Source organism: Sus scrofa, chromosome 1 (assembly GCF_054392235.1).
Source record: "Sus scrofa isolate SSC_HxYL_T2T_F1_AM1 chromosome 1, Sscrofa_HxYL_maternal_Yorkshire_Landrace_v2.0, whole genome shotgun sequence".
Classification (NCBI taxonomy): Eukaryota; Metazoa; Chordata; class Mammalia; order Artiodactyla; family Suidae; genus Sus; species Sus scrofa.
Window position 1 is genome coordinate 25,606,016 of NC_139383.1, and position 16,729 is coordinate 25,622,744.

The window sequence follows — 16,729 nt, forward strand, 5'->3', positions numbered from 1 at the left end:
AAATTTAACTCTTGGAAGGAAAAGAATACTTACATTTAGAATCTGGAATATCTTCTATGAGTAACCTATGAAGGGCCACAGATGCAATGAACCGGTAGGTTGATTTTGAAGTCCTTTCAAATGGAGTGTGAGATGTGCCCCGACTGGAAACAAGCAGTGCATCATTGAAGAGGAAAAGACTGAGATCACGGGTATGTTCATAGAGCCTGGGTTAAAAAGCAGGAGCAGTTTTAAAAGTTTTACATGTGCATGCATACGTACATTGTTAACAGTTCACCATCTCTACGCTGAGAAGCTGATAGCCAAGGTTTTTCCCCTCCTCAGGCATTTTGAATGGCTTATTGAAGCTCTCTGCATAGTTTTCTCCTGGTATAACATAGACCCTCTTCAGTCTCAGACCAGTCAAGTTGGTGGGGGGGGGGGGGCTCAAGTTTCCTGGGGGAATGGATTGAGCTTAGCCATTGGACAGGTATCCATTTTCATCTGGTTTTGTTTCATCTCTAATAGTTTGGGTTAGAGAAAACCATGAGAATCAGTAAGGCGCAAGGTGGTGTAAGTAGAAATCAGGGAAAAGATGTATAATTACTAAGTAGGAAATAGAAAATTTTAAAATTTTGATTGGAGGGAAATGATAAGTATGAAAAACTCGAATTAAGTAAGTCTTCATTTTCACTGAGGTTGCTACCATGGTGAGCTGTAGGCATGTTTATCAACTTGCTTCTCAGTTGGTGGAGCCAGGTCACAGCATTCAGTAGGTTTCACTGTACTCTGGTAGGAGTTTTACATCCTCGACAGAGCATCCAGTGATGTGCCAGCGAGGAGCTTGGGAGAGCCCCGCCCCCAGGAGTGGCTGAGTACAGCAAGCTCATTCTTTCAGCAGAGGATAGCTAAAAAATGTTTTTCTCTTAGAAGCATTAAGCAACTTTTAGGAAGTTTCTCTAAGGAAGCAAATCAGTTTACTGCCTTATTCAGAGAAATTCTCTTATTTTTTAATCTTTAATTTTTAAATTATTGATTTAGATTCTCAAAGTTTTACACAAATGCTAAAAAAAAAAAGTATATACTATCAGTTTTTTTAGTATACCGTTCTTCTGTTTCACTTTTTCTTGTTTGGTTCATCCACCCCTCCCCTCAGGTCACCCACGTTACCAGACTTGTATGTTATCTTTACACTTTGAAAAAAAGCTTGCTCAGGTAGTCCCTCACATATGCCCCTCTCTATACATCTGTGTACAGGTAGGTTGCCATTGTTTTTACAAAAAAATGGCAGTATTATCCATACTTTTTTCCTGCTTTTCTCAGCAAGGGAAATCACTTGAAGTTCTTTTAATGGCTAGATAGCAGTAGCATCGATAGACCATCATATTATATAGCCTGCTCGTCCTCATTTGATGAGTGTTCCCCTTTTAATGGATGTTTGCTTTCCTTACAGGCTCAGGTCTTTCTCCCTCACCCTTTCCTCCCTTAATTTGTTCTTTCTTTATTGCCACTGTGAGCCATGTTGAGATAAACTGGATTCCTTATATATGAACAAATTCCTTACATGTACTATTATTTCTGTCAAGAGTAGGATTGATTAGCCAAATGGTAAATATATTTCTCAAAGACTTCCAGACTGTTCTCCATAGGAGCCGTGATAATTCATATTTAGAATCTACATTATACTGGCTCTGACTTGTACATAGTATCAACTATAACGTGCATCTGAATTACCCAAAGAGTTTGTTAAAATGAAAATTCTGATTCAGTAGAGCTAGACTAGTCTGAAATTCTGCATTTCTAACAGCTCCCTGGTTCTGCAGACCACACTGAGTAATGAGGCACTTAAGTCATTTATTAGTCATGCCTGTGAGCTAGGCATAGGACTAGGTCAGGGGGGTTAAACATTTTTAAGGAATACTATACTTCAGGTTCAGCTCTTCTGAGAGTGTTAGGAAATACAGGTCATGTTAGGTGCGTGGAGAGAGAGCAATGCAGTGGTCGCCCAACCTTTAGAGCCAACTTCCTTTCAAACTTTTTCTTCCCATCTCTGGTTATGATTTAGGCTAGGAGTGGGATGCTTCATATTTATATCAGGAATTGTCTTTGAAAGAAATAATGCTCTAGATCAAGCTGATAGGTTATTCTGAGAATAATGGAACAAATGAAACTAGGGATGACAGTGAAGAGAAGCAAGAAAGATGGGGTGCATTTTAAATCGGTGTGCTGGTTGTTTGCGGTCAATGGCCACTTCAAATAGGCAAAAGAAATCCACCAGTATTCTTGCCCCTTTTTTGGCATTATTTTTACCCCATTACTGATAAGAATCACCATACCATTTATTTATTTATTTTTTTTTTTTTACTTTGTTATTTTATTTTTTGGCTGTGCCTATGGCATGTGGAACTTCAGGCCAGGTATTGAACCTGAGCCACAGCAGTTTCCCAAGCCGCTGCAGTGACAATGCCAGATCCTTAACCCACTGCACCAAGGGGAACTCCAAATCATCATATCAATTTAGAAAAATGTTTAAAGCTGTAATAAAACTTTGCTGTTCTATCTGAATTACCAGGGAATGTGTCTACAAGGGTGCTTTGAAGAAGTAGTTTTGAAAGAGGTGTTTGCTTTGATAAACAGATGTTCACTTTTTTTCCTTTGGAAGGGAAAACATTGAAAGTACAGCTAAATGAAAGAGAATTCCAGTTTTGTGACCCACTTGGTTAGGTGGGTGGATGGCCCTGGATGGCCCAGAGTAGGGAACCAGGAGGCACGTTAACTTGAGCTTGGAGATGGGGCCACTTGTAATCTGAAGACCAGAGCAGGGAAAGATAAACACACAAAGAGGTTTTTATTATTTTAATCTGATTATGAAAGTGCTATTTAAAATATATATAAATGAGTGTTACCTAGAAAAAAAAAAGTTTTCCAAAAGCCACCCCCCACCCCCAGAGATCTCCAACAATTACCATCCAAAGGTGAAAAGCACCAGGACCTTTTTTAAAAAACATAATAATTCTCCATATGCAAAACCAAATAACTTTGCCTTTCATATTGACATAATGGAGCAACTGAAATGGAAACTCTGCATTCTACTAGGGTTTTAGAAAACTGCTGCTGCTCACATTCAAAAGAACTAACTCCAAGGGTGGATTTTTTTTTTTCTTTCCTTGAACTTGGATAGGATTTCTTTGCTTATTCACAAATAGGCTCAGTGACTCAGCAAAATGGAACAGTTCTACCATAGTTTAAATTCTTACACCATTCTAGAAATGTTTTGTTGTTTAATTACTGCATTAGCCAAACCAGGAGACAAAGTACTCAGCTTCCATAAATACATAAAACACTGAATGGAATTTTCAGAGCACAACCTTTAGCGTAAACAGACAACAGTACTGTTGGTTCTGCAAGCTGCCTGAGCCTGAACCAAAACTGTTTATCACCTACCCCCATCATCCACATTCTGACTAGTGGATCATAATGACTTTTTGATTGCCAGGATAAAAGTCAATTCTGAGCCAGAGTCCAGTCTCCCCAGTGTGCAGCTGCCATGGTAAATGACTGTAGGTCCCTTTGGGTAAGGCTAAAAGGAAAAATTATAGTGTGCGTTTTTAGCAGTATAGTAGTGTTTTTCCTCAAAAGGACTTGAGGTCTGAAAAGTGGATAGCTCCATTTGGTGATTCAAGACTAGATTTTGGCCTCTATTCACTAATCCTAGAAGGCTCCACTATTGTACCTTTGGCGAGATCCCATTAGGAAAACAACAAAAATGCCACCAAGCTTAAAGTTATAGATGAAAATTGGTATTTCTGAAAAAAAAAACCAACAATATAAGAGTTCCAAAGTACATAATAATATTATAAAGGCTTAACATGCCCCAAACTCTGTGAGCTATTTCCAGAGGGACAAATGCCTCCAGATTTCCTAGCTCTAAAGTGATTTGATGACTTCATCTCTACCCCAAAGCAAACTCTTTCACTTATGGCACATTTACTTGTTCTTTCTGTGTCACCACTCTTGTTTTTTAGTGATTTGTTTAGGACTTGTGGCTATGTTGGTGAGCTTTTTTTAAAAAAATAGAAGTATAGTTGATTTACAGTGTTTCAGCTGTACAGCAAAGTGATTCAGTTTAATATATATACAAATATATATTTTTTCAGATTCTTTTCCCCTATAGATTATTATGAGATATTGAATACTGTTCCCCGTGCTATACAGTAGGTCCTTGTTATTTACCTATTTTATATATAGTAGTGGGTATCCGTTAATTCTAAATTCCTAATTTATCCCTCCTATCCCTCCCCGCCCTTCCCTCTTTGGTAACCATTAGTGTTTTCGAAGTCTGTGAGTCTTTGTTTTGTCAATAAGTTCATTTGTATCATTATTTTAGATCCCACATATAAGTGATGTCCTAAGATATTTGTCTTTCTGTGACTTACTTCACTTAGTATGATAACCTCTAGATCCATCCATCTTGCTGCAAATAGCATTATGTCATTTTTATGGCTGAGTAATATTCCATTGTATATATGTAGCCCATCTTTACCTATTCCTCTGTTGATGGACATTTATGTTGCTTCCATGCCTTGGCTATTGTAAATAGTGCTGCTATGAACACTGGGGTACGTGTATCTTTTTCAATGAGAGTTTTCGTCTTTTCCTGTGTTGGTGAGTATTTTATGAGGAAGGCTCAGTTCATCTTTCCACATGCTGGTCTAATCAGCGTATAGAACACTGAGACCTGGTTCTGAACTCTAAACCAGCACTTACTAGTTCTGTCACCTCAGACAAGTCCAGATTCCATTCCTACCTTCCTCACTTAGTGGTTGTCAAGATTATATAAAATGAAAGAAGTTAAAACACATGGTGAACTACGAAGCCTTAGAGTCATGTGAGTTGGCACTGTATGCACTGATATAAGCAGATTTCCCTCTAAGTAGAAATCCCTGATGAAAATTGTGGGAATGTCATTTCTTGGATTTCATGTGACTTCCTAAAGTGACAAAAAACAAGGTTGCAGGCTAAACATTCTGTGATAATGTTTAGAATATAAACCTTTTTGCATTTACTTAATTTCAAATGTTAATGTAAAATTATATTTATCTCTTGGCAAATCACTGAGATAGTGCCTACTTAAATATAAATGTACCTCATAGAGTGTAAAATAATTTAGTATTCCCCCGCTTTCCTCAAGACTCTCAAATGTACTGTTGTCCAAGTACTAAAGCAGAAGTTTAAATTCTAATAACTGACATTTCTTTTTTTTTTTTTTTTGTCTTTTTACTATTTCTTTGGTCCGCTCCCGTGGCATATGGAGGTTCCCAGGCTAGGGGTCTAATTGGAGCTGTGGCCGCCAGCCTACACCAGAGCCACAGCAACGCGGGATCCGAGCCGCGTCTGCAACCTACACCACAGCTCACGGCAACGCCGGATCGTTAACCCGCTGAGCAAGGGCAGGGACCGAACCCGCAACCTCATGGTTCCTAGTCGGATTCGTTAACCACTGCACCACGACGGGAACTCCAATAATTGGCATTTCATTTCTGGTCAGACATGTCAAGAGCTTGGGAGTCATCACTTTCATCCTTAAAACAATAAGGAAGCTGAAAACTCAGAATCAACAACTCTTCTTAGACCCATCAGAGAAGCGAGGTCACAAAGTAGCACCCCAAAAGCTAGAGAGACAAGCTGATCCGTAGAATCGCAACTTATTGGAAGCAGAAACTGCCTCCTGGAGAATATTTACAGGGTAATTGACTAATTGCTAGAGATTGAATATGAACTAGTTCAAAAGGTTACAAATATCTGGAGACCTTGCCTTAGCCCACCCCTCATGCCCCCTTGCATGAGTTTTACCTCCAGGAGCCGTACCAGGTTCTCATCGTGAGGCTCTAAGAAAAATCCCTTCATTCTTCCCATGGGAAGAGAGAAAGTAACCATGCCCAGAGAGTTCCAGTCTACTTAAGGCCTGCCCTCAAGGGAAATAGTTTTACCATAACCTAACCAACATGAGGAAAGGGAAATACCCAATTCCAGCTTCCTGTCTTATCTTAAAGGTGACCAAAAAAAAAAAAAAAAAAAAAAAGCTGAGAGACACTTATAAAGGTCATGGCCCAGCAGCACCGTCTCACTAAGAAACAGAGACTTAATCATAGGACATTTAGCTCTTCCTTTCCCCTCACATCTTACTACCACATCAATAGGACTCTGTGTAAGAACAAGGCATTATAGCTGAAAATAACTGCAAGGTTCAAATTCTATATAAGGGATCCCTAGGGAAACCCAATGACAACGGGAAACAAAAACGTTTAGCATCTGACACCAGAGCTACAACAAGTAATAAATATAGGCTAACATCTAGGTCACACTAAAGACCTATTTACCTCAGTTCCTTTTACACAATACATCATGTCTATCTTCCAACAAAATATTATAAGGCATACTAAGAGGCAGGAAAACACAGTCTGATAAGAAGGGCGAGCATGGGAACCAGACTCAGATATGGCAGGAATGTCTTTGAGATTATCAGACCAAGGAGTTTAAAACAACAATAATACGTTAGGGACTCAAATGGAAAAAATGGACAGTATGCAAGTACAGATGGGTAAGATAAACAGAGATGGAAATTCCAAGAAAGAATTAAAAGGATATTCTAGCAATCAAAAACACCATAATTGAAATGAATAATGCTTGTGATGGGCTCATCAGCAGACTGAACATAGCCAACAAGAGGCTCAGCGAGCCTGAGGATACCTCAACAGAAGGAAGGAAAAAAGAGTGAAAACGAAAGGAACAGAATATCCAAAAAAATGTGGACAATTACAAGAGGTGTATATGTCTAACGGGAAGATCAGAGGTAGAAGCAAGAGAATGAAACAAAGGAGAGCTAAAGTAACAATGGCTGACAATTTTTAACAAATGTCAGAATTATTGGTAAACATTAAACCATAGGTCCAGGGAGTTTAGAGAACACCAAGAAAGATAAATCCTCCAGAATCTATACATATTACATTCAAATACAAAGAAAATCAAAGATAAGATTTTGAAAGAATCCAGAGAACAACAACAAAAAACAAAACATCTTTCTTAGGAACTAAGGTAACAATTATATTGGGAGTTCCCATTATGGCTCAGCAGGTTAAGGACTTTATGTTTCTGTGAGGATGTGGGTTTGATCCTTGGCCTTGCTCAGTGGATTAAGGATCCAGCATTGCTGCAAGCTGCAGTGTAGGTCACAGATGTGGTTCAGAGCCACTGTTACTGTGGTCGTGGTGTAGGCCTCAGCTGCAGCTCTGATTTGACCCCTAGGCTGGGAACCTCCATATGTCACAGGTATGATGCTAAAAAAAAAAAAAATTGCTTTTGTAAATGAAGTTTTACTGGAACACAGCTACACTCGTCCACTTACGTATTGTTTATGAAGATTGTATTATTGATTATATATTTATGTAGCTGCTTTTGTGCTACAACAGCAAAGTTACATAGTTGCCACAGAGATCATTTGGCAAGAAAGACCTAGAATACTATCTGATCCTTTACAGAAAAAGTTTGCCTATCCTTATTCTAAAGGAGCTTATGGCAATTAGCACCTCATATTACAGTAGTTCTTACACTGCTGTGAGCACTGTGCAAACTAGATTTGTGAGACCTCAATATTATGGTGCTCTCACAGTGAGGCTTTTGAATACTGACCTCGATAACTATCTGTGGATAATAAACTGGTCCTCTCTTAGAGTTCAACCAATCATTGGTGTGATAGCCCACAACACTGGGCTCTCCTCTCAGTAGGAAAGTCACCAAACTTTGGAATTCCTATTTCTGTGGAGTTGGTGGTCCCGGAAAAGACAATTTATTTTCTTCCATTCTGCCCACTAGCCACCTGGCAAGCAAGTAAGGTACTAAATCAGCTTCCTTCGTCTCAGAGAGGAGTGTGTGTGTAACTTGTCACTTGAACACAAGATTTATCTCAAAATTACAGTATGACAGACATGGTGGATGTTGGGTACAAGATAAGAAAACCCGTCACACCCATAGGCAGTTAAATGTTTACCTTAAAGAGAAACTTATTTCCTCATCACAGCACTGAAGTTGGGCTACATCTTGGACCCTAATCAGATATCTGTTTACTTCCGATAGAGTCTATGAAATCAAAAACAAAATTAGAAACATATAAATTTTTAGAAAATAAGTCCCACCACTCCAGAACCATTTTACACATAGATGTAACTGTTGAGTAGAACTCAGTTCAATTATGAAAAAGAAAATGAGTGTTTTCCTTGTTTATTAAACAGGCTTTCTTTAGAAAAAGCACAGAATCAACGGTAAAAACTATATTCGAAGGTGCTAATTTTTTAAACTATTGAAATTATTGTTTTATTATAAATTCTCATAGTATTAACAATAAAATGGGGGTAGGGTGGGTAAGAAGGGATCTATCAAGAAAAGGAAGTGAATGGGGGTTCCCATCGTGGCCCAGCGGTTGGTGAACCTGACTAGCATCCATGAGGACATGGGTTCGATCCCTGGCCTCACTCAGTGGATTAAAGATCCGGTGCTGCCATGAGCTGTAGTGTAGGTCAAAGACACAGCTCAGATCCCGCACTGCTGTGGCTCTAGTGTAGGCCAGCAGCTACAGCTCCGATTAGACCCCTAGCCTGGGAACTCCATATGCTGCTAGTGCGGCCCTAAAAAGAGAAAGAAAGAAAGAAAGAAAGAGAGAGAGAGAGAGAGAAAGAAAGAAAAAGAGACAGAGAGAGAGAGAGAAAGAAAGAAAGAACATCTGTGTGGTTTGATCACAAGGTAGTAGGCAAGGCAGTAGGAGGGAAGGTAGACAAAAAAAGAACGTCTATAAATGTATAACGGATCACTCTGCTATACAGCAGACATTAATAAAACACTGTAAATCAACTATAATAAAAAAAATTTTTTTTAAAGAGGGAAGGTAGAATGGAACCAGATGATATTCTATAGGTAACAATAACCAACAGAAGACTTCCAGGATTTTTTACAGATGTCCACAGTGTGCAGGATCCCGCACACGATACTATGTGCAAGGAGATATAAAATAATAAAGACGGGCCCCATTCCTCAAAGGGGGCCATGATCACAGAGGTGCCAAGCAAGATGCTAGGACCACAGAGAATTATGGGATAAGGTCAACCCCACTTGTGCCTCTTCTCATCTAGCATCCTTGCAGATAACAAGGATGTGAACTGTGAGAGCTTGGCAGCACCTGGCACACAGCAGACATTCAGCAGGTGTTAGCTGAATCAAAATCTGTACATCTCCTTGTGTCAACAGCTTGAGGTTATAATTCACGAGCATAAGACGTAGCAAGTGCATCAGAATACGTACAGGGCATCCCCAGATGATGCTCTGTATGTCTGACAGCTGATCTTTCATATTGATGTTTTGCTTCATCTGGAAAACAAAGTGATTTTAGGCAAGTCAAAATTGTGATATTTTTATCCATAAAAATATATTAAAAACACTTTATGGCACTTGATAAGAGCACGATATTTTCATAAACTATAATAGGAATCTCAATTTCATGTACCCAATGTTTTAAAAAAAGTGGCAAATGGAAATGGCAGTGCTCAAAAGTATCTTCTGAGTATAATATGTTATCAGTTGAGTTTCAGCCCAGAATTCCCTTGCGGTAAGTACATCACAATGATATTTTCAGAATAATAGTACTATACTCCAAGATGCTTAATTCTTGCAGAGAATAAATTTTGTGATTGCTGTACTTACTTAAGCAGGAAAGCTAATTAATACATGAAGGAGTATTTTCAGAAACAAAGAATTTCCTTTTTTTTTCTTTTAATTATCTAGAAAAATCAATCCAAATATTTCATTCTTTAAACTTTTATATTAATAAAGGTTTCATGGCACTTACACAGCTATCCGAGAATGTTCTGCCTCACATTGTTTGACTTAGAATAGAAGCCCTCAGTGCTCAAAATCACTAACACCATGATTTTGCATTAAAAGGATGAGAGACCTTGAGGTAAAGAACTCAGAGATTTCAGGATCTTTGAGCTGGATGACCACAAAAGCATTAAACGTTTTAAAAAGACACAGACTTTTATTAGCAACAAACCTGCTCTATGTAACCTTTGTATTTTCTGATTTGGTCAATTGCAGTGGTCAAGTCCCCACGGTCAACGTGTTCTGCAGGCGTGTGAAGCCTCAGCGCATAGAGAAGGTGCATATATTCTTCAAACCTCCGGGACGGGTGCAAAAGCAGCTCTGGAAGGCTATGTGAGGCACAGAGAAGGCAACGCTGGTCTCTTTCTGACGGCCAGAGAATCGCCGTCCTTGGGGTGCCCCAGCCATGCTTGCCCTCAGAACTCACCTCAACATTTTGGTAGCCACCGTCTTATCATGCCTCTTCAGGAAAGCTCGGAATGCTGGTATCACTTCTCGGCACTAAAGGTGAGCATTATAGTGTCAAAACTCTATAAGACAGGTGTAAATTGTTCTATCCCACCAGCCAAGCATGATCTGTGAAGCGCTCAAAGCAAAGGGGCAACAGCTACCTCTAATGAAAATATTATTAATACTACAGGGGCTTACTAATATATGAAGTACAGGGTATCAGTTATACCATAAACCTAACCCAATTCACCAAACTTAAATCAGTACAGAAAAATGAAAATGGATCCGCATGGAGGTAGGCCGGGATTAGAATTCGAATTCTAATTTAAATCTAACTTTATATGATGTTGTCAAGTTACTTAACTTCTCTGAGCCTCTCTTGGATATCATATCTAATTCTTATGGTGAGGGGGCAAAAGTCCTATTCAGAAAGTGCCTGTCACACAGTAAATGTTCTTTCCTTATGGTAAGAGACTATTAATGGGTTCACCTACAATACTGCTACAAATCATGTTTTTCATAGTAACAGTAGGAAGGTGCTCCACTGTACTTAACATCTGGTTTTGGGGGTTTGGGGGTTTTGTTTTGTTTTGGCCATACCAGCAGCTTATGGAAGTTCCCAGGTCAGGGATGTAACCCAAGCCACAGCAGTGACAAATTTTTAACCAATCTGCTTGTAAATGTAATATTTATCACTATTAGTACACCCAGGAATTTACCTCATTTTTCTCAGATGTCAGTCATGCTAATTCTAGAAATCAAAAATTCACTGATTTTGATAATATTAATAGCACTTATTTATATGCACCCCCATGCTGTAAAGATATATAATCAGCCATAACTATAAAAGTTTTGGTACCAATATGTCTATGATACGTGATATTTTGTTCCGATTCTTGTCCTAAAGGTCAGTTCTATGACATTGCCTTATTCATGCAGCAGTCACATACTTGAGTTGTCTTTAAATTCCCTGGGTGGGGTAGGAAGGATGTGATAAGTTAAAATGTCTGAGGTCAGGAGTCTTCCAGAGACCTCCCAGCGCAGGCCCTCCCTTTAGGGCCTCAGTACAGACAGGCAGATACAGCCACAAGGGGGACAGTAGACATGGGCCAAAGTGCACCGCCATGTCACAAGGCACCTCTACTACCTTTCAAGTAAACTGAAGAGGGAAGAAAGAGGCGTCCTACCTACTGCCATCAAAGGAGATCCCAAAAGAGCAGCAAGGGTACAGATAGGAACTGAGTATTCCTGCTCAGACTATGCAAGGCATGAGTCGCAACAAGGACAGTTGTTTATAATGCATCTCTAAGCAACGTTAAGGCAAAGAAATTCCCTATCTCATAGCGAGATTTCGCCCAGTGAGTGTCTTTAGCTCAACCTATGGATTATGAATTCCTTTTCTCTGTGAGCTGCACTTGCCAAGCTGTGGTGGCGGGACTGCAGGGGCAGCGTGGAAACGCAGCTCACGGTCCTGCTCCCGCCTGACTGTGAGCCTTGTTCCTGTAACCAAGCCCCAGGGCAACGAGCAGGTAGGAGTCTGGCAATTTGCATGAAGATTAGTTCAGTCCCACAACAGGTTCCTGGGCCCTGCGGGGTCCTGTGCAAGCCCCTAATGGTACAACATGAGATAAGCCAGGGTGCCCATTCCTCAAGGAGCTCACAGTAAACCAGAGGAGGAGATCTAGAAGCTGAGAGTAGAGACATCTTTCCTATTCATTCCAGTCCTTTGGATTATGTGTGAAGCTTCCTTTCACGCTCGGAAGGTCTACTGAATGCCTGCATGATAACTCAATCTTTTACCTTTTCAATAGTTTTCAGAACCACAGGGTAATTGTTGAAGAAATTGGTATATGTGTTCAACTGGCTTCCAAACTTTATGAATATATCTCCCACGCAGTGAGCGGGGCCCCATTCCTGTAGTCTGTCTCTGAGGTCCTCTAGAAAGTGCCTGCAATATGAGAAAAACGTGGCCATGAACTATTGGCCAGTGATAACCACTAAACTTGAAAAATAAAATAGTGGTCAGTCATTTAGGGCAGGGCTTTTGTCAAATCCTTTCACCTTGACAAGGAGCCGTACAGAGTCGGCAGGAAGGAGGAGATGGGAAGGGAGGAAGTGGTTCACTCTGGTGGAATCCCACCTCTTCATCCTAATGCCTTGAGTCAGGACGCAAGGCTGGCCTCCCCTGACTGTCCCCTTCCCACTTTGCCCCAGGGGACAGTTTCTTTCAACCCCCCGAGGAGAACACTTGACCCCCTTCAAGGGCTGAATGCCGTGGAGCCAAGGTTATCCCTCATTTAGCCAGCACGGACCTTGAAAACCCAGAGAGGCCAAGTTCATTTGATAGGACCTGGGACACCCCTGAGCTAAGGGACTTGTTCTAAGTTACCCAGAGTGACTGGCAGAGAAGCGCAAGCTCAGTTTGTCTTACTTTATTTCCAATCCAAACAATCACTTTTCTCTCTCAACTGTTCTATACTCAAATCACATACTGTTGGAGTTCCCGTCGTGGCTCAGTGGTTAACGAATCTGACTAGGAACCATAAGGTTGTGGGTTCAATCCCTGGCCTTGCTCAGTGGCTTAAGGATCGGCGTTGCCGTGAGCTGTGGTGTAGGCTGGCAGCTTCAGCTCCAATTAGACCCCTAGCCTGGGAACCTCCACATGCCACAGGAAGTGGCCCTAGAAAAGGCAAAAAAAAAAAAAAAAGCAAAAAAAACAACCCCACATAGTTATTAAACTGACCCCCAGCCTCAGGTTCTCTAAGCAAAGTGTTCTAGTGACATGGTCCCATTAATATCCTCCACTTCCTTTCCCATTGCTCAACTAAACACTGCTGACTAAGGACAGCTCCATATGGCTCCCCTTTCCATTGTCTTTTGGGTAAAGGGTGTATTTATAAATATAGAATCTCAGGCCCTGGACTCTCCTCCTTGTACTGTAGCTGTGAGTCGAGGCAGGGATATGCCCCAAAAAGCATCACTAGAGGTCACAGCCCAATGTCAAGAAGCTTCTCTCTTCTGTGAGATGATCAGGCAGAGTCCCCAAGAAGGACAGAGAATGACTAAGCCCCTGTATAGCTTTTTTTTCTTTTCTTTTTTTTTTATGACCACATCTGTGGCATATGGAAGTTCCCAGGCTAGGGGTTGAATGGGAGCCACAGCTGCTGGCATACACTACCAGCGGTAGTCACTGCATCCAAGCTGCATCTGCGACCTACACTGCAGCTTACAGTAATGTCGGATCTGTAACCCACTGAGCAAGGCCAGGGATCAAACCTGTGTCCTCATGGATACTAGTTGGGTTCTTAACCCACTGAGCCTCAACAGGAACTCCCCTGTATAGCTTTTTGAAATAACTAAGTGTGGGTTCCTCCTACTGCAGAATGAATATTTCAAAAAATACCTATTTAGAGTTTACCTGTTAAGACATAAAATCCTCAGAATATCAGAGAAAATGATCTGGATATTTGCAGCGCTTAGGATTGCTCTGTTTGATGACAGTGCTGCTCTCAGTGGCTTTGCGTAAACATCTCTCACAATTTCTAGCATCTGCACATATTTTCTCTCACTCTGTAAGAGCTCCCTGACGACGCTTGTTCGCTTTTCGGCCAAGTCCAGCTGGAGCTTTCTCTCCTGCAGAACACCATTAAGAGCTCGGAGGAAAAGCATAAGGACTCTTTCCAGGTTTACAGCCTCAGAAAAGCTGACAGTCAAAGGAGACAGAGAAATGATGTGTTGAGCAGTCAGGCAGTCACTCTGAGATTGCCCCTTTCTGGCTTGTGATATGCAGGTTGAAGGGACTCTGGAGAGGGGAGAGGGAAGGACACTGCTGGCCATTGCGTGTTCCCATTATCAACCGAATAGGCCCTCACGTCCAGCCAGCCTAATGCCATAGCAGAGATGGGACTCTGACTCTTGGATCCTGAGGCGGGCAGACTGAGATTTGACTTTTATCCATCTCTATATCCAAATAGGTATCCTGTGTCAGGTACTAGCTGTTGGCTCTATGGTGATGAAAGACAGTCTTGCCTGGGTTGCCCACTTTTTGCTTTCCTTTCTCTTTTCGCCAGGGGTGTTTTGTTGGTTATCCCGCAGACACAGAACAGAAATGAGCTAGGCCTCTCATCATCAACTAACAGTCACTTGAGTTCTCACTGTGTGTCATGAAATACTGAAACTCATACTCTTCTTTCTGTAACTAGGAAGAAGCACCTGTGGACCTATCTCTCCTGCTTAGTTAGGTTGCCAGATGTTCTATGTTATCTATATGTCGAAGGCCTGTTTTATTTTTTAACGCAGAGGGGAAAGCCATACACTGGCGTAAGGAACTCCCACCCTGATATTAAGTGTGCCAGGTTTTTGTATGGAGAAATTAATTTTCCTTACTGGGACTAGGTAATTCTTTTCCTTATGTTTGTACTTTGAAAAAGTTGTAAAATTAGTATCTTTACAATAGAAAGCAATTACAACATCAAATCTTTTAAATTGAATGTCTTTGTATTTGAGCCTAGAACAACTAAAGCTCTTAGAACACAATTTCCTCTTTTCCTTCCAGTCCTTTGTATGCCCTACACTGCCCCAAATAAAATATGGCAATACTAGCATGTCACACCATGTGATCCTCACCTGAAATAGGTCAACCATAATTTCATGAACTAAAATTAAAATGTAAAGGTGATTTAAGAGAAAAATTAGAAAATGTATTCTGGCTGAAACACTATAAACATACGGTTCTTGGTTAAGTTTAACCTTTCAATCACATGGTCTGTACAGAATGCCTATTTAGACATATCTGAGAAGTTAAAAAAATACATCTGTATCTCATTTGGCAGTTGTCTTATAGCCCGTATTATATTTTTACGTGTATTTACTTATTTTTAAAATATTGAATTTTATCTAATATTTATTATCATTTTGACTTAATATTTCAGGTGTCAAAATGTCCAGTTATTATCTTAAAACCATTTATTATTATTGCCAATAGTCAGGCTATGGCAACATGGTATTCACTGCACTATGTAAGTACCCTCCTCCACAGTGCATCCTGGGGATGGGCAGGGTGTGCGTGAAGCCGGCCAGGAGGGTTGCCGATGCTCTGTGCACACAGGCAGACTGGCCCATGGTGCTGTGCGCCTGGCAAAGAGCCTGGGGCGGGGGGAGCTCCGCGCCGCAGGATTCGAGGATTCAGGATTCTTTCTCTGCCTGCTGTCTAACCTTAGGAAAATCATTTTAAGTTGTCAGACTTGACCTCCTCCTCCGCAAAATGTGGGTTCTAACATCTGCCTTTCAGAATTCCGAGGATGAAACAGGATCATAAATGTGGACACACGGGGCAGAAGCACCGTCAGCACGCACGCGCTGTGCATTGCGGCAGGCAGGGCAGGACCAATCCTCTGACGGGCCACGTCCTTCCACACACTACCTTTCCTAGAGGGCGAGGCAGAAACCTAAAATTTATTGATTACACTCAGCGTTTGAAGGCAGACCATAGATGGTAGGTAAGTTAAAAACTATGAACTTTCATGTCTGTGTCATTTTCTCTAAATGCCAACCTCGTGTCTTATTAGAAAAACGTGGAGTAGCCCAGAGAGGGCTCTTGCCCTGGAGATGTTACACCTCCAACCTCTTAACTCAGCTTCTTTTTAGGCCAGGACTTATTCAAAAGAAAAATCCGGAGTTCCCATCCTGGCACAGAGGAAACAAATCCGACTAGGAACCACGAGGTTGCGGGTTTGATCCCTGGCCTCTGTACGTGGGTAAAGGATCCGGCCTTGTATAGGTCGCAGTTGTGGCTCAGATCTGTCATTGCTGTGGCTGTGGTGTAGGCCTGCAGCAACAGCTCCGATTAGACCCCTAGCCTGGGAACCTCCATATGCTAGGGGTGCAGCCATAAAAGGACAAAAGACAAAAAAAAAAAAAAAAAAAATCCACTGGCTGGATTTTCCCCCAGTTATATATAGTTGGGGTTCCCCTCCCCCAAGGGAAATGTTCAAGAAAATAAAAGAATTCATCAGAATAAAGGCTGACTTGTTTTGTTTTGTTTTGGTCAGGAGCAAAATAAATAGAAAATTCTCATTATGTAATGAATTGGCTTACCAGCTTAACCACCAACTCAAAATTTGGGTCATTTTTGCTGAGACTTGATTTTGCATCCTGAGGATTGTCTTCTGTAACATTTCTCTCCTGAGGGTTAAATGCAGGCGGGTTATTTGGAAGCAGGCCCTGGGGTGTCTAAATGTCCTGTCGGTGCTAAGCTCAACAGGAGGATCTCAGTAGCTTCTGCCTTCAGCCCTAACCACAGTGTTCCCTGGACACAATGAATTAAGCACTTGATAAATGTGATGCTCTCTCAAATTTTATGTTAAAAAAAATA

General features: G+C 41.0%; 1 protein-coding gene across 6 annotated transcripts in view; it reads right to left on the minus strand.

Annotated features, from left to right (window-relative positions):
• The window catches only part of ECT2L (epithelial cell transforming 2 like), a 79,739-nt gene that overhangs the window by 2,500 nt on the left and 60,510 nt on the right, over positions 1-16,729 (minus strand). For 4 of the 6 annotated variants that reach the window (XM_021087372.2, XM_013992524.3, XM_085025004.1 and 1 more), the window contains 8 exons: positions 16,453-16,539; positions 13,775-13,989; positions 12,157-12,304; positions 10,334-10,407; positions 10,079-10,235; positions 9,331-9,396; positions 8,027-8,115; positions 34-206 (listed from right to left, as the gene is read on the minus strand). In XM_021087372.2, the coding sequence (XP_020943031.2) occupies positions 34-206; positions 8,027-8,115; positions 9,331-9,396; positions 10,079-10,235; positions 10,334-10,407; positions 12,157-12,304; positions 13,775-13,989; positions 16,453-16,539 (1,009 nt within the window). The remainder of the gene's footprint in view (positions 1-33; positions 207-8,026; positions 8,116-9,330; positions 9,397-10,078; positions 10,236-10,333; positions 10,408-12,156; positions 12,305-13,774; positions 13,990-16,452; positions 16,540-16,729) is intronic. The other 2 variants (XR_014845391.1, XM_085025030.1) reach the window with 2 other exon arrangements.